A 23,621-nucleotide genomic window follows, 5' to 3' on the forward strand; every position below is an offset into this window, starting at 1 on the left:
TATTTTTTTTAAGTAGAAATTTTATTGATAATGATAACGTGTTTTTCATATAATTAGGACAAGCGCGCAACAAGTTGCATCGCAAGTCATTTCTGAATTTGTTTTTTGTTTTTTTTTTTGGGGTTGAGTTCAGACGCTTGTTTAAGAATTGAGAGTGAAAGAAATGAGAGAAAGTCCTTTCTGAATTTGTTTTTTGTTTTTTGTTTTTTGTTTTGGTTGAGTTCTGACGCTTGTTTAAGAATTGAGAGTGAAAGAAAGGAGAGAAAGCTTACGGGTTTTTGTTATGGGTGATTAGAATTATACAAATTGACCGATTGGGCTTTGGGCCTTTGGCTATTTGTTTTAGTCTCATTAACCCATCAAACATTCAAAGACACGTTGTCCCTTTTAAGGGCAAAAATAAAAGTAACAAAAACATTGTTTATTTGAATGTTTTTTATTAGTCTGATCCTCCCACCAAAACATGCACTGCCAGTTTAACCAATCAAGTACTCACTTACGACAAAGGTGAGTGAAGCCCAAAAAGGTTGATTGAGGAATATAATCATACTGCCCGACATACAACTTTTCGAGCAGACATCCTCCTGAATACCAAGACACTAGACCACATTGATGTGTGATGTGTCTGACGCTAGAATACAAGGGAATAATATTACCTCAATGGTGGTTTTTTCATGCCAACACCCAGAGGGGGAGTAAATTAAACCAACAGCTAGATGAAGTGCAGATTGGTATGGAGAACCTTCCTCCTAACTAACTCCCTGGCCTCATTACAACTCAATCTAGCTTTCTGGAAAAACTTCCAAAGTATACATGCAAACAAGCACAGCCAACAAGCAAAATCCCTACTTGTACCAAATAGCCAATTTAACCAAACCTAAAATACATCCCTCTTTAATACAAATACAAACAAATAAACATGCCCACATACTAGATAAACTTATTTGAATAACAAGCAGTTGAAGTTATTTAGAAGGGCTGAACAAGCATAACCAACAACCAAAAGTTAAAAGTTTCAACTTTTAAGAATGCATTCCAATCAATCACAAATTAGATCTCATTTTTATACAACTACCAACAAACATATCTGGAGATCAATGGCAAAAGCCATCGCACAAGTTTTTCCAGTTCCAAAAACAAACCATAGACTTTGTTTATGGCACATATTTCTCAATGGTGCTAAACATCTCTCTCATGTATATAATTAAGGTACACGGCTTCACCAAGACGTACTTTGAAGAGGTGTATATATAATTTTGAAACATTAGAAGATCAAATTCAAAAGTAGATGGAATAAGATGTTGGAAGACTTTGATTTGGTAAAAAATGATTGGTTGGTTAGCCTATATAAGGTACACAAAAAATGGGCATATATTGGTATATGGTCGAGATACTTTTTGTGCATATATGACTACTACACAATGTAGTGAAAGCATTAATAATTTTTTAAAGAAATTTGTGAAGAGAAAATATAGTTTGACGGAGTTTGTTAATCGATACGAGAAAGCACTTGCAAAGCGACGCCATACAGAATTAGTTAGTGATTTCAAAGCGGTTAAGTCAATGCCGAAATTGTTAGCGCCTGCAACAATGTTAAAGCAAGCAGCTGATTCTTATACATATGCCATATATAAAATGTTTGAGGAGGAATATAAAGCGCATCTTCTGTGCAAGCTTGTAGGTCGTGATGTAAATGATGGGGTATATATATAAGTACAAAGTTACCCAAGAGGAGAGGAGAAACTGTATTGTTCAATTTGATCGCTTAAATTGTCATGTTGTATGTAGTTGCAAGAAGTTTGAATTTGCTGGAATCATTTATTGTCATATTATCAAGGTGTTTTATCATTGGAATATTCATGAGATCCCAATCCAATATATTTTGAAGAGGTGGACAAAAGATGCTAAAAGTGGGCATTGTCATAGACAGAAGTGGAAACCCAATTCATGTTGATTGCAATGCAGGCACATCTTTGAGGCATAGCTAGTAAATCTGTGGACGGCAAAAGTTCGATACGGCAATTATTCGCCTGAGATTCAAAATTTTCAACAATAATACTTTTAAATATTCGGTCCAATAAAACTCTAACAGTAAAAATACTATATACGTGTTTTAAACGGGTATAATACGAATGCATTCCTTTAAAATTCGGCTATATATTTTACATTTAAAACTTTGATATATAAGTACATAATGTTTTTATTTTTATTTTTACAATTTTATTCATGAAAAAATAATACAAATGTCAAATTTTTTGTTCTACTTACTATTACTAACACATTTATTTTTGGTTCCAACTAAGGCCCGGCTCGTTTTTTTGAATTTCAAAGATTCGGACATTATAATTCAGCAATTATATGCCCGGCCCAACCAATTCGTAAATTAAACCGCATCATTCAAAAATTCGCCGACTTATTCGTTTTATTCGCCAAACCTTATTATTCGCAAATAATTCGCGAATAATTCGGCGAATTACTAGCTATGCTTTGAGGTACAATGAACTTTGTCATATGGCTACTAATTGTGTTGTCAAGGGCTCAATTAGTGAAAATGCACACTCGGTGGCTAAGCTTGCATTGGAGGATGCTTTGAAAAAAATTGAATATGCTATAAAAGCTAGTCAAGATGCCTCCACAAATACTATGAGATCAAAGGATTCAACCCGGTTGGCTGAAGAGCATTTGATTGTTGCAGAAGGATGTGAGAAAGGTCGACCAAAGAATAGACTAAAGAATTGTCTTGAAGTACCACCCAAAAAGAAGCAAACTAGTACGAGAAAATGTTGTTTAATTAATTATTCTTGTCCATTGATGGATTTATATTCTCATGCAAGTTAAATAGAGTTATTATTTGATTTCAGGGGATGCATAAAAGTTACCAGTCAAGGATGTAGGCAATGCACCAGAAGTTTTCTCAAGAAATCTTGAATGTGTCAAGAACGATAATATGCCTTAAATTCCACATGGCTTCGAAGCTAACTATATTCATGGTTTGCACCACAATCTGACTGGCTTTCCACATGGCTTAGATGCTCGCCATGTTCCTAGTTTAGACCCCAATATGCCTCACATTCCACATAGCTAGCCAATCCATGGGATTTTAAGTCTATCCAATAAATACTGGGGATACTTCCTGCCCAACTTTTACTCAATTGCTACAGCAGGTGACTTAATGGCCAATGCTAGACTTTTTCTAATTTGAATTGTCGATACTTGAGTTATTTTGAGCGTCTTATACTACTGATTTTTTTACAGTGTTCTAGTGCTCCTGCTTTAGAAATTGCTGACGCCTCATATCCAACCTTTACACAATTGCTACAACGGGTAATTAATTATTTTGATATTTACAATCTCAAGTGTCCGTATTTGGTTTAATCCTATCATTTTTCAGTTAATACTATTTGGTTTTATATAGGATCCTAGATTTCATGGCTTCGAGTCTCGTCTACCTACTGGTTTTAAAGTTTATTTGTTCAACTAATGATGGGGACACCGCAAGTATGCAACCATCAATTCTTAACAGTATGCCACATCCATTGATTCGTAACAATATGCAATCATTTCCTAGTACCGTTGGGTTTGAGTTTAACAAGGTAACAAGTTGACAATTTATAGTGTAAATTAATATGCTACTATTCCGTTCGACATTATCGTTCACTTAACTCTTTTTATTGAATCAACATCTAGGAGATATTTAATACGGGAAAGCCAGCATTATTACCACGCAAGAAGTTGAATTTCACGGACTATACAACAATGAGTTGAGCGTTCTTGTGCAAAGGAAGCTATAAATATTGAAAAGATGGGATTGCCATTTTGAAGTTCATGTGAAGATTAAAGATATGATTTTTTGTAAATAACGAACAAAAATTTTGAGGGTTCATTATTTTGGTGTACTGGCACATTGCAAAACGTGGAGAGAAAAGGTGTTTTAGTCCCAAGATATATTTTATATTTTGTGTAATTTGTGAAGAGTGGTAGCAGTTACATTATTTTTAATGTAAATTGAATTGCATGTCCACAACTTCAATCAGGTATATGTTAGTTGTTGCTCTTGCATGCTGTTGCACAGGACACTAAAAAATGGAGATGGAAATGGAATTTTGTATAGTACTTCACTTATTTTGGGTTATATGAGTAAATGTTTATTCTATACAAATTACTGCTCTTTGGTTTTTCTTTCCGATCCAAGCTCTTTGGTTTTTCTTTCGGATCCAGCCTGCAGCAATTAGAGTGAGAGCTACTGTAGAAGGGAACCTAATTGGAGATGCAACCTTGTGTACAGCGTATGCAAGAGCAAAAGTTCCCACCTTTTCCCCAGTCTCACTAGCCGAGATTCCCACACCCAAAATAATAAACTTTGAAGGTCTCGATCAAAACTTTGTGGCAAAGTTACATTTTTTTGTAACTTCCGTCACCACAGGTGCATGAATGGGCTCATTGCTCATAAATGACATTGGATCAAGTCTTGATTTTCTCGACGTTAGGGAGGTTATATATCGATCATATTGAAAAGATGACATGGCCAGTAAACACTATACTCTCATATATAAAACTGTAAGCTAATCAAAATTCAAAATTAGGCTATAGGAGTTATACGGCGAGATGAGATTCATAATGCCTGTAAGGGACATCCTACCACGCACGTAGTGATGCGCACACAAGTAACGACTCTTACACTCTTACACAAACATCGACTCTTACGCAAGCGACTTATCATCAACAACTTGTCACTCGACTTTGGCTCGTGACATCAGCTCGATCTTATCCGCATAATCATTATCATTATCCTTAACCCCACTCACATCGTAATACTCAGACCATTACAGCCACCTATCATCATTACGGTGTTCTCACCATCATTACACCCTATGCCATATCAGACAACTTAAACGTCTACACAACTACTATACACGTGCTATGCATGAACTTACTTCTCATCCCAACCACACATTTGTACTCATTAGATACGTGTGTCCTTAGATACGCACGCCAACTGATTATAAAAGTCATCTCGTAGAACTACGTTGGCTTGATTCCAATCTCCAGAGGACAAATCCCCTAAACTGAATACGTAGGCATTTTCTACCTTACGAAGATTAGCTATTTCCACCATTAACAACCATCCCCTTCTTCATCCTAACTTAAGAGCTAAGATTTATATTACTGGTGTAATGTATAAATAATCCATTTAGGATAATTTTAGACATTTACAATGCCTGAGATAATCATCAGCTCCTTGCAACACATCACATCTTAATTTAAGTAGATCATCACATCTTAATTTAAGTAGATCATGCAATTCCCCGAAGGTAAATCAAGTTAACAATAGTTAATTTAGAGTCCCATATCGCTGGACTCGATTTGTGTTCATGCACTCGAAGTTGGGCCGAAGTTAGGTCGGGTCCGCCTATCAGGTTGGGTACAACCTGCAACAATACACCCCCCAACCAAAACACGCGAGAAACCGGCAATCACCCTTCGTCTCCAATAAATCCCTCGATTTCGATTTTTCTGCTCGATCAAAAACTCAAAACTCAAAACTCAAAACCCGAGAACCGCTCGATTTTGATTACCGCTCAAAACCTCAATTTCGATTACCGCTCGATTGAACTCTAGATTTCTTTGTTTTGATTGAAAGAGGCAACCTTGATACTATTTCTCCGTCTCGATATCCTTCATCTCCAAATTCTAACAATTCCAAATTCTGACACACTTTGATTTTTGGGAATGATACGGGAATGAATTATTTGAATCACTTGTACTTTGATTTTTGGTATTTTGCGTGTTTGAAGATATGGAAGTTAAGAAAAAACAATCCGAACTTCGCCAAATTTCAGTTCAAACAACATGGCCACACCGTTTGTACTAAGTCCCAAACAACATGGACACATCGGTAAAGAGGCCAAAAAACAGAACTTTATGTTTTTTCCAAGTTAAAATCCCAAACAATATGGCAACACCGATTGGGATTTCGTCCAAACGGTGTGGCCATATCGTTGGGGACTTACTCCAAACGGTGTGACTACAAACGTAAGTTTTTTTCTAAGTCCAAATCCCAAACGACATGGACACATCGTTTTGGACTCAGTCCAGACGGTGTGACCAGACCGTTTGGTATGCACAACGAACGACCTAGCCGGGTCGTTTAAGCCTAGGGTGTTCGAATTTTCTCATTCAACCATATATTTAGCCCTGTACACATGTATATTCAGCCCTAGTGTTTAGTGTTAGTGTTAGGATATAGTTTTCTTTATGGTTTAAGGTTTAGGATGGTGAAAGAGAAGAGAATAGAAAAGAAGAGAAGAAAAAGGCTGAAAAGGTTGCAACAAGTGAAATTCACGTTGGTTTGGGAGGTGCCCAACACAAAACAACTTTTGGAGTCAATGACACATTTGTAATAATTGTTTTTGTTTTAGGGGTCTGCCCAACACAATATGGGTTCGGCAGTAATGAATACCTTAATTTATTGACCTCTTAATTTATTGAAATGGTGCGAAACCATACCATCAAAACTACTTAAACAATTGGTGATAATTTTTTTTTTATACAGTTCACTTGAAAGAGAAATATTAACCAAAATGCGTTATTTTATTTATTATTATTATTATTATTTTATAAACACTAATTTCTATTAAGAAAAACACTAGTGGGCTTTATAGATCTGGGAAAAGTCCTCCCCATTATGTTAGCAGTCAGAATCTAATTTAACTCAGCATCAAGGCTGGTGAATTTGCAGGTGCCGACTAGCCCGACCTTTCCAATATTTGTCAATCAAAGAGCTTTAATTTTGAAGTTCTACAAGTTCGCTCTCTTTTTTTTTAGGTGGGGAAGGTTACTGGTTTTATATATGGACTTCTATGGTTTAATTTCGTAAGGTTGAAGGCGACGACGAACTCACATGCTCTCCTCATTCTCCAAAGGCCAAGGCGTTCACATTTAATTGAGTTGTCAATAGAAACATGAGGTGGCGAAATCAATTAAATTAAAATATTTATAGAGAAATAAAAAATTATACCTAACTATGATTTGAACAGCAGATTAATAGATTATCCTGATTGACGAATTTAATAAGTATGTTACCCAAATTGATGAGAAAAATAAAAGTACGCTACCCCAATTGAAGTTTCAGAGAAAGTACGTTGTTACCCACTTTAGCTATTTTTTCGTATTTCTTTGGTTCAATTCGTAAACAAATTCTTTTATTTAAATCTATTTCATACATGATCTATCTGGAATCCACAGTAGGCTGTGGCCGAACAACATGATCATCATGGATAAGACTATAATTTAATTAAATTAATGTAGTTAAACACATAACTAATCCTAGCCAAACCAATACCTGCTCTCAAAAACAACGTTGAATATGTGTCAAACCCATCTCAAGGGGTTAATACAAATGGAAAAGAAAACAAACTGGGAAGAGAATCAATTTCTTTGATATTGATATCTATATCTATCTATATATCTCTACTAGCCTATAATGATCATGGCCTCTTAAATTCATCCGGGACTTTTTCTGACGCATAATACCCTTGATGAATAATAAAATCAGATGCTTACCTATTTATTAATGAGGACTATTTTGTCTTTTGATGTGTTTATAAATTTTCAGTACCAATATTGTCTTTAAATAAAATTATTGTTTAACACTTTTAAATAGGGTCAATCAGTCTTTTCATGTGGGAATATATTATAAAACCAAATCCACGCAATACTCAACTGTACGCATTACTATAAATAAATGTCATTTATTAATTATTAGTAATAATTGGGTTATTTAATAAGAGTTTCATTTAATCAGCTAATACGAACCGTCTCTTCTCCCTTCTCTCCCATCTCTACTGTTTCTGATAATTTTTTTACCAACAAAATTCGGTCTGCATTTTCTGCAAAACCCCACTTCTTCTACATCTATCTCTCCCAATTGATATAGCCATATTTTCTGTAAAGAGACAACATTTAGTTCGTTTGGCTGCTAAGACTGCATCTCTTGACATTAACCACATCTGCACAAAGGGGTCAGGTACCCGTTGAATTTGATCTTTGTGATATGAAATGCATATCTTTTTCTGATTCTCACAACTTTACATTTCAGTTCTAGGGATATTGACTTTATCCGGTCTGCTTCTGTTACCGGTTCTTCTGCCCGTCTCTGCAACTGATAAAGCTGGGACTAAAATTGCTCAAACAATCAGCAAAGGGGCCTTTAACGACCTTGACAAGTTATCCATGGCAAATGTGGAGGTTAGATTTGTTTTCTCCCTTAATCTGTCTTTCATCTTTCTTTGTTCTGCAGAGACTAACTAAATAAGATAATTGTTGGATTGAAAATTTTCAGGCCTATCAACAATAGGTAAGTGCACAATACGGTACAAGGTCTGTAGTATCAAGCAAAAAGTTAGATGCTGCTGAAAAATGGCAAATATACAAGGAAATTGTTCCTAACTTTGCAGATACACCATCAAGAGCAAGTTCTTTACCAGAGCAGATGGGTACGACTAAAGATGCATCTGATTATCTTTGGTATACCTACAGCTTTGACCATAAGTCTACAGATGCGCAGTCTGCTATTAACATATACTCTCTTGGACATGTGGTGCATACTTTCATCAACAACATATATATAGGCAGGTCTTCAAACACTCATTTTTTATTATAAGATTAAAAGCTTGAAATAAAAGAAGCTCCTCAGACATTAAGTTTCTTTTGGGCAAGTGATCCATCTGCTAACTCAAGCTAGCATAATTAAGGATTAGGGTTTTCACATTCTTACATTCAACATTTGTTGTTTTTTGTCCTACAGGAAATGCTCATGGAAATCCTGGTGCTAAGAATTTCAGTCTTAATCAACAGATCTCACTAAGTAATGGGACAAACAATATTACCTTGCTAAGTGTAATGGTTGGATTACCGGTACTGATTCCATTCCATCTATTCCAGTTCCTCTTTCATAGTTAAAATTTTGTACTTCTTGATATCAAACTCTATCATATTTCGATTTCTTCATTACTTTTTCTTTTCCAGTTTGTATACTATAATGTATCGGCAGAATAAACTAACAATGATTACAATGTGAAGGACTCTGGAGCATACCTTGAGAGAAGGGTTGTTGGAATACGTGGAGTGACGATTCAAGGCACTGGACAAGGACCACCTCAGGATTTAAGCAAGAGTGTATGGGGATATCAGGTGTGTAATTCTAGCTAAGAAAAGCTTTCTAGTAGGATCTGTACTTTTGAAGAAACTATGATCCCTTATCTATTCTGAAATTACGAGCTTGATCATTATTTGTACTAAGCATTCATTTGTCTATTGCAATTAGGTTGGGCTACTAGGGGAGGAGTTACAAATATATACTTATCAAGGATCGAGTAAAGTTCAATGGAACAGCATTGTGAGCTCTTCACCCCTCACATGGTATAAGGTAATCTGAAAGTTTGAAAGATCACAATTCAGAATAACATATGAGTGAAGTGGTAAAAATTTCATTTTGTCAATATAATCACCCAGTCTAACACATGGCACGCAAAATTGTAACAAGACACAGCTTGGAAAGGAGCTTCAGTCATTTACATAGCACGTTTACTGTTGCACTCAAAAGATTAACGCGAAAAGCTCTACCTTTTATAAAGTAAAAACAGGACAAGTTTGTAGGAAACGGATATTGTGTAGTATTTTATTGTTCATCCATTTACGTTCCAGCGAAATGAGAATTTTATTTGTCATTTATGTGCAGGCAACATTTGATGCACCTCAAGGAGATGACCCTGTTGTTTTAAACCTTGCTTCAATGGGGAAAGGTGAAGCATGGATCAACGGGCAGAGCATTGGTCGTTACTGGTCCTCATTTTACAGTCCAAAAGGCGTTCCATCACAAACATCGTACGATTCTTCTTTCTACCTTGATATTTATTATAGATATGTGCCTCGCATACAACTCGATAAACGCACATGAACTATGACTGTGTTACTTATTACGTCATATCTTGCCTTAGGTACCACGTACCTCGATCCTTCCTCAAACCTACAGGAAACCTCTTAGTTCTCATTGAGGAAATCAGTGGGAACCCTTTACAGATATCAGTAGATACCATTTCAAACAATAAAGTATGCGGACGGGTTTCTAGCTCCTATCCTCCCCAGCTTAGTACATGGGGACTAATTGCGAGAAGTGGTAGAAGACACCAAAGTCCACCTGCTCGGAGACCAAGTGTTCAACTTGAATGCCCTTCAGGAAAGACCATTTCGAAGATAGTATTTGCAAGCTATGGAAACCCACTCGGCGATTGCACACATTATGCTACTGGAAGCTGTCACTCATCTAATACCAGAAGAGTTGTGGAAGCGGTGAGCCACCTTTCTTCCTCTTTTCATCTTCCTTTTACTTTTGTCATTTTAGTTCTCCACTTCTCCGTGAAGTGAATTACATATACTTAACTTTGATTAATTTTCAATGTACTTAGTTTTAAATTGCCATTTGTCTACTCTCACTTAAATTTTGTTGCAATAATCTCAGTGTGCGTGGCACTTTATATAATATGTGTTGGCTTAGTGTTGGCTATAAATTCAAGACATAATATGTGTATGTTTTGTTTTTTTTTCCCCGGTGGAAATCTGACTTTCCAAGAAATCTACCAAATGAAGTACAAGAAATATAAAGGATAGGGTGGTAACATGATAGGGAGAGTGTAAAATGTGAGAGGGATATATTACATATATTTCCGATAAATTGGGGCAAAGGGAGATGACAATACATATGCCAAGTGAATGTCACTGCTGTGATCGCGTCTATCTTGGAATTTTTAGGCAGTCTATGACTCTATGTTGTTGTATTGATTGGCCGATAAATGATAATCTTGTCCCTTAGTGAAATAACAATGATATGATGATTAGGATATCAAAAGCAAGAGCAACATTCACCCAAGTTAGGCCTTATCTACTCAATAGCCATTTTATGTTAAGAATCCATGTGATGCCCTCATTGCAGTGTAGCTGCATAAAGTTTGTCGAACATTGCTTTCAAGTTGTCACCACCGGGTGCTAGCTTAGCCAGTTGTCCATTAATCCTTTCTTCGTCATTAAAGTGTTTTCTTTAACCAAAATAGAAAAAGAGAATCTTTTTGTTGAAATTTTAGCCATGTGGTCATTCCGAGTCTATTTTTATTTCAATTCTATTAGATATTGGCGTGTCTAATTCAATTTTAACGCCAAATATAATTGTTTCTAATTTTGTTATTTGTGGTCTACTCGATCTTTTCTTTGATAAATAGTTTTCGCAGACTTATCGATATTTAATATGCATGGTGGGTTTGTTGTAATATAATGTCTTGGAGCTTTATGTATCCGTCGTCCATCCTTTGAGTAATGGAGCTTTAGAGATTCACTGACCTGCCTACTTGATATGCCACTCTTCTAGAAAGGCCTGTACACATATATAAAGTGCCACGCATTACACCATTCGAGAATGTATGAGAAATTTCAAACATTAGATAAGAATGTTAATCTTAGAAATTTTTTGTTGTTTTGGGGAATATGCAATTGTCGAGTTGGATAGAGACTGCATAAATCTTTTTGGTGTAAAGTGTCAGTGGAGTGTTGAGTTTAAAACTGCCATTGTGCACCATTCATCTTTGTCTTCCCTTGCTCTGTTGAAATTGAGATTAATTCTCATGCATCTTCTATTGCAGATTTTGCAAACTCTTTCGGTCCAGTGGAATAACCCGCCGAGGGGGTGGTAGTGGAATGGGAGGTGACGGAGGAAGTAGCGTGGGGATTCACAAGTGGCAAGTATAGCGAGGTGGCTATCAAACTCTAGCTCTTGAGAGAGATAACTGGGCGGTTGGGCACTCACGGAGCTTGAAATTGTATCCGAAGGGTTTGGTATGCTATTGTTTGATTTTCCGATGTTCGTGCAAATTATCTTGGTATATGTCAGATATTGTTTTGTTTGTTTTACGATTTCCATATTTCATCTTTTAGTGAAAACCGACAAGTGTTAAGTTTAGACTATATTGTTGTTTTCCACATTGCCATATGTCATATGTAGGATAATGCCATCTCCGATCTTACATTGTTTTAGTAAAGCATGATATAGAAAGAGCTTATTATGCTTGATAATATGGATTAAAAGACTTGATAGATGGTATAATTGTTTTTGAGAAGATACCTTAATAGAAGTATCAAGGTGTTTTATTGGAAGGTTGCAAACTCAATTTCCTTAGTGAGAGTTAGGGGCGAAGTTTGATCCCTTTTGCATGCAAGCATATAAAATTATAAACATGTTAACGAAGGTGCATGTGCTTATAAGTGTTAGAAATACAAATACATTTGGGTTCTACTTGTTGAATAACTTTTTTTTGTGTGTGTTTTGTTTAGCTAAGAAATGGATTCCGTGAGCAGAAGTGAAAGAATTATAGGAACGGATCACAAATAAGAACCCTTCGCCTATATTTCATAGCCAATGCCAACTCATGTCAATTATGGATAAATTTCATACTTTGCCTGTAAGATCTCAACCGGTTTGTTCCAACTTTTAGCGTTAGTCGATTACCTCAAAGGTAATTGGAAGAAAACTTGCCAAAATCTATCGGGGTTTAGTCAAGATAATTGTAATTATTCTTCTTTTAGTACTCTTATTTTGGGGTCATGCATGAATCTCAGTTTTTTGATGTTAATCTTCCGTTAGCTTATTCTCATTTTGCCCGGGTTGCTACGCCCAAAGGATGTGCAATCTTTCAGTTTGAGAATGCTATTGCATATGTCAACCACGCCAACCATGTAATCGGAGTTCAACGCATACAAAATTCAGAATTGGACGATTTATGGTTTGCGAGATCTTTGGTGAGCAAAGTACTACAGATACGGAGCGGTTGGGTACAATCCCAAGATTGTCCATCGATGGGAGCTAGGAGCATGTTGGGTACAACATTTGCAAAATCATGCTCGGAGAAGATCGATGCTAAAAAAAACTCAAGAAGAAAAAGTCGAGCCACCGCCAAGGGTCTTGGGAAGCATGGCGACCTCTTAAAAGAAATCAAGAAGAAGCCAGGATGAAAAGAGCCTTAATGCCGAAAGCGGGGAAGGGACAATGTGAGCACTAATGGTCCTAACCCGCGTGGAAAATTAGAAAGCATTGATGATAAGGAATTAGAAAAGAAAGAATTAGAGAAGGAAATGATGTTGAAGAAGTCGCTTCTGAAGCAAAAGACTTTTGCCTCAAAGACTCGGAACTGGTTTTCACCTTAAGGTGTGTACCGTTGCTACCTTGAATTCACTCTTTATTAGCCGAATTAGCTCATCTTCATTGGCTTCTTCATGGATTTAGCTTGAAGTACCACGTTATGTCATTGTACGTCAAAGCCCCGGTGTACTTTTCTTTCTTTAGACTTTTTTTTTCCCCACGAAGTTAGAGTTTTTGTGGTTTTTTTTTGAATTGGGGTGGATCTGAGACCCTCTCTCCTCCTTTCTGTCTTATATCAGATACATCATAATAAAGAGTGTGCTCACCCAAATTATGTTTACACTTTTCGGCAAGTTTTGTTTAAGATCGCGTGCATAGCACGTGCATCTTGCTAGTTAATATTAAAGCTCCCACAAGGGGTATTTTTCTAGCTATCTTAAAATTCCACGTCATCAACTCCTATTAAAACTGAGAATTCATCTCCTATTGAAAAGAGAAATTCTAACACTTCGATCTAATTAAAACGGGAATTTTTCTCCTATTATAATGGGAATTTCTTCCCTGTTGAAAAAGAAAAATCTAGCATTTCTAATTAAAATGAGAATCCTTATAAATTAAAACGCGAATCACACTTCTAAATTAAATTAAAGCTCCTACTCCCACAAGGGATATTTTTATAGATCTCTTAAAATTCCACGTCATCAACTCCTATTAAAATGGGAATTCCTCTCCTATTGGAAAGAAAAATTCTAACACTTACAATTAAAACGGGAATTCTACTCCTATTATAATGGGAATTCCTCTCATATTGAAAAAAAAAAAAAAATCTACCACTTTTAATTAAAACATAAATTTTTCTTCTATTAAAAACGGGAATCACACTTTTAAATTAAAACGAGATTCCTCTCCCAATTAAAAAACAGGTTTTTAAAACTTAATTAAAACAATTTGTTGATAAATTAAAACGGGTTTATAAGACTTAATTAAAACAATTTGTTAGGAAATTAAAACGGGTTAACGACGAAAACAAGAATCACAATTTATTAAAAAAAAATTATATATGTATAGTTATGATTGTTAAACAAGTTTTTAAAAAAACTAGTGCGTATGCACGGGTCTACTTTCTAGTATTGGAATATTTCTACTCCACTTTTAAGTTAATGAATCAAACGAACTATTATACTAAACTAAAGTACTTGATTTAAGATGATAATGAGAGAAAGATGACGAGAGTTAAAATCCACATTTTATATTTATTTATTTATTGGCAAATCTGTTTTAAATAAGATCAGTAACTCTTTGAGATTGGTGGGGTTCGAGCCCCAACCCTCTGATATCATCACCCGAAAGTTTTACCGACTTTGCTACTCCCTCCCCGCCCCTTCACGCCCTATCCAAGTCAATACATCTTGATCGTTATAAGTAAACTTTTGGCTTTGTATGTTGATTATGTTCTTTAACTTCTTTTATTACTAATCCGGTAAGAGTCCAATTTGTTAATTTTACGTATGTGTTTTTTTAGTGTAGAATTGATTTTTTTAGTGATTTTTTTTTCTCGATTTGATGAGAAATTGATCATCTCAGCTGATTAATCCATTTTAATCGGTCAATTTGATGATTAAATCGAGTTAATGAGAAATTTTGAAAAATCGGTAAAAAAACTAATTGCTTTATAAGTGATATGCGATTAATCGTTGCACTGATTAATCGTGATAAATCCCCATATTGATGGCTAGGTTAGGTCAGCCCCTGAGCCAAGAAAGCGCATTCACTGCCCCGGTCGGAGAAGAAAATAGTGGATATATATATATATATATATATATATATATATATATATATATATATATATATATATATATATATATATATATATATTTTATGCTTGATAGCAAGTAGCAACAAACCTAGGAGGTGGAAAAGGCGCACCATATCATTGCCAACTTCATGGAAGGGAGTCCACAGAGTATTAGTTTTTGAGGAGGTGATATTGGGAAGGAGTAGTGATCAAGTGATGTGTGATCGACAGTAGATTGAAGAGTTACCATCCATCACAAAATGAGAACCTCAAATGATAAATAATAAATAGCTCAATATGATTTCCAGATTGCGCCACAGCACATGGAGCAAAACATGCATGAGCCATTACGGCTTACCGTTTCGGACCTGTTACCTAGCTTAGACAATTTACTTACATTACCGTTTGAGCCATGGTTTGCATTTAATGACTGGCCAAGAAAGAGACTAATTAATATATATCTCGTGGAGGAAGGTAGAACAGGAATTCGATGTAAAGAAAATTCCATAACAGAAAACCTGATTTCCAACTGAACTTTTTTCTCACATGCATTGATGCATGTATACCGTACCACTGCAAATGAACTAGCTTCTTCCTCTTTCTTTCAACTATCACTACTTGTGCAAGAAAGTGAGAAATTAGAACCTTCACAAAAAATCATCGTACTACACCATTCAAACTTAACTAGATTTCACTAGTTGTCGTCACAGAATTATTAGCTATTCTAGCTTAATTTCTTCCAACCATCTCTACTTGAACTAACCAGGGTCAGAGCTAGGATTCTAAACCAGGGGGTGCGAGATTATGTGCACACCCCACCCCACCACCGAAAAAAAAAGTATGCACTTTATTTTTTTTTTATTATTTTTTTTGTCAGAAGGTCTAAACAATAAAAATTAACAAAATTATGCATTTATTTCAATTCACAAAACTAGAGTACATTGACTACTAAGAATTTAATATGGATTGATAAAGTTAACTACTTAAATACTTAAGCCATTAATTGATACTACTATGTTTATATATATTTACATAATCTAGTCCACATGAAAATCTACAACAATTCAACAAATTGTTAACTTTCTATAATGTTATATGTCTATATAATCCTACTATATATCATGTGGAGAAAACTATAAAAGATTAATATTGAAAGTAAAAAATTACCTTGTTTTGTTGTTATAAGTCTTTATAACCCTACTATCATGTGGAGAAAACTATAAAAGATTAACATTGAAAGTAAAAAATTACCTTGTTTTGTTTTGTTTTTTTTAAGTGGAAATCTTATTGATAATGATAACGAGTTTTACAAATAATTAGGACAAGTGTGCAATAAGCTGCGCCACAAGTCCTTTCTGGTTTTTTTTGTTTTTTTGTTTTTTGTTTGGGTTGAGGTCTGACGATTGTTTAAGAATTAAGAGTAAAGGAAAAGAGAGAGAGCTTACAGTTTTGTTATGGGTGATTAGAATTATACAAACTGACCGGTTAGGATTTGGGCATTTGGCTATTTGTTTTAGTCTCATTAACTCATCAAACATTCAAAGACACATTTGTCCATCTTTAATTATTTTGGACTCAAAATAAATGATAATAAATGATAATTTTATAAGGGCAAAAAGAGAAGTAAAAAAAATATTGGTTTATTGAAATGTTTTTTATTAGTTTTTTTTTAATACTATTTTTTTTTTTTGTTGATTATATTCTCACTATAGTTGTGAAAATTTTGGGGGTGCGGTAGTAGAAATTTGCTAAAATAATTAGGGAGTACGAGTCTTTATAGTTTGAAGATTTTTCTAAGCAATTAGTTATGTGGTAGTGGAGCTTTTCTAATCTTAGGGGGTGCGACCGCCCCCACACGCACCCCCCTATATCCATCTATGGAACTAACCTATCTAGAAGTAAGTTGTCTTTATATCTTTCTTTATCAAGATTTGAGCGTGTTCATGTTACATTCTTTTCCTATATCTTTCTTAATCAAGATTTGAGCATAGGGATCGACTACTATCTCTCATGTTCTAAACAACAACTTGTTTAGGAACATGCATGTACATTGTTTCCAGTAGTTTTTTCTGAATACATACCCAAATCTAAAAACCTTTTTACCATGAGTGCAAAAAAAATTTCTATGTTGGTTTTCCTGCGTTCATTGTCGATATGGTGTTGAACTGAATCATAAGTTTGATTAAGTTATATTTTCACGTTCTGAGCCTTACTCTGTGATACATCACTTTACTTTAATTTGATCTTGTCCTTCAAGTTTCTTTTTCCTTGTTTTTTCTTTAAATTTCATTTGCACAATAGTTCTGAGACCTATATAAGTACTTGATAATTATCATGTTAATTCTTATGCTTAAATTTGTTTTTTCGTTCTTTTATTTCTTTTTATTTGTTTTTTTAGTTTCTTTTGATTCAATTTTCATTTTTTAGTATGTTTGTTATTTAATTAGCTTGTTGATAAACTGTGTAAGCACTACTTTTGTCAAAATTACCTAATCATAAAAGTTTTTTTATACATTTCAAGACAATGACCAACTGTCTGCGCCGTCAAGGCCATCGCATTCTCTGCGTCATCTCACTTATATTACACGTAGCAGCGTTTGTTGGAGAAACATTTACCCAGGATTATGAGAATAAAAACCCAAGGTTAATCCCGAGGTTATACATTGGCCAAGCAAGCCTAGCTAAGGTAATCATGTATTCGGTATCACTCATGCATCCAAACCCCTCCTCTATCAAGGGAGTCTTAGAAATACTTTCCTGCACAGTCCATTTTGTACTAATATACATAGCCTTATGGTTAGCTGTCTGTGGAAAACATATTGGGAAAGTAATGCCAGCTTTCTCCATGTTAGTACTTGTCTACCCGATATACGAGGCTCTTTATGACCTATTGACATGGTACTATCCATCTTACTATCCGAAGAAACCACATGAAGAACAAACCACCGTGGCCACTTCTCAAAAGGCGACCCTCATCTAGCCAAGCTGGAGATATCGAAATATGCTTGTTGCATTCTCCAGCAAGTCCTTTGGCCAATACAGGTCTTACAAGAGAAGTAAGAACTAGACGAGAAGAGGACCTGGTCAAACGTATTACAGAAAATACAGGGCTTACTATGGACATTAATTACAGCACAACAAGTAGCGAAGAAGTTGGCTGAGATTTTTGGTGAAAATGGTTTACCTGTCAATAAAGTTGCAGCTATTTTTAGTATGGAAGAAGTTGGGTTTTCAAAAAAGGATTGTTGGAACCATCATTATGCTTTGACTAGAAAGATGCCTAAAGAAGCTGATGCAACTACCGTGCTTAAATATTTTATGCAGAAGAGTGCCTGTGATCCCCAGTTTTACTACGCTATTGATCTAGATCAAAATGGGACTGCAGTAAACTTTTTCTGGGTTGATAGGAGGTCTCGAGTGTAGTATGAGTATTTCAGGGATGCTGTCTCTTTTGATACCACATATCGTACGAATGCATACTCTATGTCTTTTGCCCCTTTTATTGGAGTCAATCATCATATGCAGACAATTCAGTTTGGTTGCGCGTTATTACTTGATGAGACAAAAGATACATTCATATGGCTGTTTAAGGCCTGACTTGTAGTCATGGGTGGTCGTGCGCCAAATGCAATCATCACTAACCAGGATAGAGCAATGACTGCAGCCATCGCAAAAGTATTCCCTAATACTCGTCATCATTACTGTCTTTGACATATTATGCAGAAATTTCAAGAAAAATTGTCATTTACTAAAATTTAGACACTGGTAACTGACCTGAAAAATACTATTTTTTACTCGTATAAAATTGTTGATTTTGAAAGAAGATGGTGTACAATAATAGAGAAGAATAAGTTGTCTGAAAATCCATATATAGTTGACATAAATGCATAATATGCGGGAGAAATAGGTTCCTTGTTATCTCAATGACACATTTTTTGCTGGCATGTATACGACTGGGAGAAGTGAATCGATGAATTCTCATTACGACCAATTCGTAAATTTGAACACTATGTTGATGGAGTTTGTACATTGTAATGAGAGATCTTTGGCTTTGATTGCTAGAAATGAAAGAGATGTTGATTACCGCACTGAGCATAGTTCACGAATTGTGGCTAACGATGCTTTCCTCTTTATGCATGCTGTGAAGGTCTATACGATTAATGCATTTAATAAATTTAAGGAGCAATTAGACAAGACAAAGATGGAGTACAAATTTGATAGGGATGAGATTGTCAACAATGGAACCGAAAGCTACAAGGTGAAATTCAGAGACCCGCAGAAGAAGCCTGTTTGGAAAGTGAGTTTCAATAGAGGAACCTTAGAGAGAGACTGAATGTAAGCATTTTCAGTTTATGGGGTTACTTTGTGGTCGCATGTTAAAGTTTTTTCAGCGTTATGAGATCGAAGAGATTCCAAGGCATTTTCTTTTGAAGCGGTGGATGCAAAAAAAAAACATGTATAGAGCGGAGTTTCATACTAGATTAGTGGCCAACCATGAAAACCATGAACTTTTGAGAGTGGCTCATTGTATCAATGTTGCTTCTCAAGTGGCTTACAATGCGGGGAATAGTGTTTAGGCTTATTCATATTTTATAGAAAAGATGAATGAAATGGCTAAGCATGTTTCAACGTTGAATAATACTTTTAACGAAAGAGACGAAAATAATGAAGATGATATAGTTGAAAAGCCTTTGGTTGATACCTCACAGGTTATAATTGTGATATTAATGTTTAATTTGATATCGGTTTAGTGTTTAATGTTATTTGATTTATTTTAATGTTTAATTTGATATAAAAAAATTATTTGATTTTGACTTCCAAATCTTTATTTCAGATATTGATTTTGAATCCCAACATTTCTCAAACAAAAGGGAGGAAGAAGAAAGCGGAGAGATGGAAATCCCCCAAAGAGATAGCCCTAAACAATCCAGGAAGAATGTGTAGAAACTATGGAAAGATTGCTAACCATGACTCAAGAAATTGTCCGGAGAAAAATAAGACGTAATTTGTGAAATGTAAGTATTTTTGGTTACTAGGTTGCTTGGTTTGTTTAGTTAATACGTACTCGATGCTTCTGAATTGAAGAATTTATTCTTTGCCATTTTGTGTAAACTGATCCTTTGATCCTTCCATGCTTGCAGTAGCTTTGGATTGAATCTTGTGGTGTTTTTACTTGTTGGGAAGACTTCGGCACTTACGATTAATGTAGCTGGTGTTGTGAAGGATTGGTTATTGATGCAAAGTTCGAAGTTACGCCGAGTTAAGGGTGTGTTCTCATCGAGTTATCGGCCCAGCCTGTAAGAGTTAAGGGTGTGTTCTGTCAAAGTTTTCAGTTTTTTCAGAGTTTAAGGGTGTGTTCTGTCAGAGTTTTCAGTTCTGTCAGAGTTTTTAGTTTCAGTTCTGTCAGAGTTAAAGGTGTGTAATAGCAAATCCAATTTTGAATTTTGTATTGATGACCATACTATTGCATTTGGTATTTTGTATTTTGTATTGGCTGTCAGAGTTTTGGCTGATGTGTTCTGTCAGAGTTTTCAGTTCTGTCAGAGTTTTTAGTTTCAGTTCTGTCAGAGTTAAAGGTGTGTAATAGCAAATCCAATTTTGAATTTTGTATTGATGACCATACTATTGCATTTGGTACTTTGTATTTTGTATTGGCTGTCAGAGTTTTGGCTGATGTGTTTGTATCTCTGGAAGTTTTGGTGGAAGTTTTGTATCTCTGCATACATAATTATTTTTAGTGCAGAGATCGGTCCAAGCGCAGCTCAATAAGCTAAAACTGATCAGATGGAGTTCTGTCATAGAATCAATAAGATGTTGCAAGTTCTGTCAGAGATCAGATCAACCGAAATATTGTTGGCCTTTAGAACTGGACTGTACCACAGTACTTTTGGTTTTTCGGAATAAAAGCAATCCATCTCCGCGTACAAACAAAATTTCCCATCCGAGTACAATGTCGCTCTATACACCAGGTTATCAATACCATTCACGTCCTCCCTTTGCTGATGGTTCAAGTTTTCGATGACAAAATTATTAGAATCAACGAGATTTAGATCGCCATTGGAATCCAGATTCAACGAAACATAGTTGTCCATTGAAGTTCCTCCCAAATAAAGGTTAAATTTCTTATTGAACGTGTCATAGATATTAAGGTCGCCATCTTGTTGCAATGTTGCATGACCAATTCGTAACGTCCTGTATAGGAAGTTCCAGGGTCGTTCGAGATGAGGCTGTATCCAGATTTAAGTTTCTGATTCACAAGAATTCGGGTAATCAAAACTTTGCCATATGATTTCAGAATCAGAATTATACACCGCAAAATTACCATCATCATGCATGAACGTGTTAGGACCTGGGCACACCCGCCAGGCCTGGGCCTCCGCGCCCATGGGATAACTAGTACCGATATTGTCCCCCACTTAACCACCCATTGGGCTTGGGCCACATCTTGGCCATGGGTGTGGGGTTTTATCTTAAAAGGCCTCGGTACTAGTTAGTGAGCTTCCCACTTTATCAACCCATGATGAACTCCTTTCTTGTTCAATGTGGGACTATTTCTTTTTTCAAGGGAGTACATTCGTTCATCGTCGAGCACGATCCAATGCCAGAGCTCTGGTGTGTCGGGTCCACACACTCTAACAAACGGGCACACTTCGTTAAGCAACTCCACCTGAGACCTTGGACCGAACTCCAAGGGAGTACATTCGCTCATCATCGTCGAGCACTCCATCCAATGCGAGCTCGGTGTGCCGGTCCCACACTCTAACAAACGGGCACGCCGTTAAGCAACTCCACTGAGTTGCGGCGGCGCCGGGCGCTCCATTGAATGATTTTTGTCTCGATTCTCGCATGATCGGTCGTTTTTGTCCCTGTAGATGAACCATCGGCCTCGATACCATTGTTAGGACACAGGCACACAAAGTTGCCCGGCCTCCGGCGTGGGATAGGATAACTAGACCGATATTGTCCCCCACTTAACCACCCATTGGGCTTGGCCACATCTTGGCATGGGTGTGGGGTTTTATCTTAAAAGGCCGCCGGTACTTGGTTAGTGAGCTTCCCACTTTATCAACCCATGATGAACTCCTTTCTTATTCAATGTGGGACTATTTCTTTTTTCGGTCCACACACTCTAACAGAACGCGTATGAAGCAGAAGGTGTGACCATGTTTCCAAACAAAGGTTTTGTGTTTTTCATGCCATAACCATCAACTTGTACAATGAACAAATCATCATGGTCAAATAGTATGGATGAGTTGGTACCTGATAAGGGAGGATCATTGGCGACTAAGAGACCATACTCAGGTACTAGTCAACCATATGCCTATGACGTGTTGTTTATTTTCACTAGATAAAGGATAGAAACCAAAAGAAAAATTGGTCGATGGTGAGAGCCAAGAACTTATATGGTTTGGTGAAGTTGAAATAACAGAACCGATGGTTATGTTTGAGGATTCGGCCTCAACTTCAACTAGAAATATCATCACAAGGAGAAGAGAACACTTCAAAAGCAGAACTGGATTTGCTACCAATTGCAGATTTTCATAGACCTAATCGTTATTCCATGAGCATATGTAGAAACGTCTAATGTATATACTCTAATTTTTTCGCTAAATAAGCCGCAAGCTTAATTCTTGAATTGAACACCGTCCTAGTTCCTAGAGACAAGTACAAATTTTGTTTACAAGTCTTACAATTTTTTTGTTGCCTTGAGCTTAGTAGACTTGAGCAATGAACTAAAAACCCTATGAAAAAAAATGAAACTTAGTTTGCGGTAACATATAATCCCTGTAAAGTTTAATTTTGCCTTCTATGATGCTTAAGCATATACTAAAAGACTACAGAAAATCAGAACTTCTTACTTATGCATATCACACACACAGAAAACACTTGAGAACTTGATAAACATCAACTATATACAAGGTTCACATTCCATGGCGGATTTCAGTAAACTTGGTCTTGATCCATTTGAAACTGTTCCTTACAGACGATTTCACTTTACCTTCTGTAGTAAAAACATTATACGATGCAACACGCTTTTTCCTCTTAAGCTCGGGATCAGTCTCCTTTGGCCCGTTGAAGCTATATGAATTATTACTATTAGACCGATCTTCAAATCCAAACTCGCCTCCTGAGTATGATGCGGAGTACTCAGGAAATGATCTGCTTTTCTCCATGGACAATACAATGAACTAGAATCCTCAAAGGAGGAACAGCTATCCCTTCTCTTTATCTCCCTATATATATATGTCAAGTGTAGGACCTTTTGGTTTACATATTAACATCAAAGACACGTAAACCTGCACATTCATGAACTAATTTAATAGCAAACATACCTTGAGATAGGCATGCGGGGAGGTGAATAATTTCATCATAAATTGGTGGTGGGGAATCATGTTGTTCCAAAGTTTAACAAGTCATACGAGTTATCTCGGCTCTCGGTTTAGTTGAGTGTATACTGTATCTGTATACACTGCAAACTCGTTTTCCTATACGATTTATGTGACCATCATATCAATTTATGTCCAGTGCATGTAACAGACCATTGATACATGATGATGAGTGCAATAACTGGGAAATTCTCAAATGCGTATCTGTAGCTAGGGTTGGCGACAATTGCACGAAAATGGTCTTTATGTCCGCTAC

At 36.0% G+C, this 23,621-nt stretch overlaps 2 protein-coding genes across 2 annotated transcripts; one reads left to right on the forward strand and one right to left on the reverse strand.

Annotated features, from left to right (window-relative positions):
- The first annotated feature begins 7,786 nt into the window (after nt 1–7,786).
- Nucleotides 7,787–11,741, forward strand: LOC147490451 (beta-galactosidase 16-like). The gene is made up of 10 exons (XM_086565315.1): nt 7,787–8,026; nt 8,099–8,247; nt 8,342–8,356; nt 8,457–8,630; nt 8,807–8,916; nt 9,082–9,192; nt 9,326–9,427; nt 9,740–9,885; nt 9,999–10,350; nt 11,691–11,741. Exons 4-10 carry the CDS (start codon nt 8,492–8,494, stop codon nt 11,739–11,741), a joined length of 1,011 nt encoding a protein of 336 aa, XP_086421441.1. The 5' UTR covers nt 7,787–8,026; nt 8,099–8,247; nt 8,342–8,356; nt 8,457–8,491.
- Nucleotides 11,742–22,814: 11,073 nt separating this feature from the next.
- On the reverse strand, nt 22,815–23,251 carry LOC147490452 (mediator of RNA polymerase II transcription subunit, putative (DUF3511)). Its single transcript, XM_086568772.1, has one exon. It carries the CDS (start codon nt 23,150–23,152, stop codon nt 22,901–22,903), a length of 252 nt encoding a protein of 83 aa, XP_086424898.1. The 5' UTR covers nt 23,153–23,251; the 3' UTR covers nt 22,815–22,900.
- Between the last annotated feature and the right edge of the window lie 370 nt (nt 23,252–23,621).

This window comes from Coptis chinensis, chromosome 6 (assembly GCF_015680905.1).
Source record: "Coptis chinensis isolate HL-2020 chromosome 6, ASM1568090v1, whole genome shotgun sequence".
Classification (NCBI taxonomy): domain Eukaryota; kingdom Viridiplantae; phylum Streptophyta; class Magnoliopsida; order Ranunculales; family Ranunculaceae; genus Coptis; species Coptis chinensis.

Excerpts from the sequence above, each read along its gene's own strand:
- LOC147490451 (XM_086565315.1), top strand. The coding sequence starts at position 8,492 with ATGGGTACGACTAAAGATGCATCTGATTATCTTTGGTATACCTACAGC. Across the intron at positions 8,631-8,806 it reads CATCAACAACATATATATAG|GAAATGCTCATGGAAATCCT; the intron begins GCAGGTCTTCAA and ends TTTGTCCTACAG. Across the intron at positions 9,428-9,739 it reads CACCCCTCACATGGTATAAG|GCAACATTTGATGCACCTCA; the intron begins GTAATCTGAAAG and ends ATTTATGTGCAG.
- LOC147490452 (XM_086568772.1), bottom strand. The coding sequence starts at position 23,152 with ATGGAGAAAAGCAGATCATTTCCTGAGTACTCCGCATCATACTCAGGA.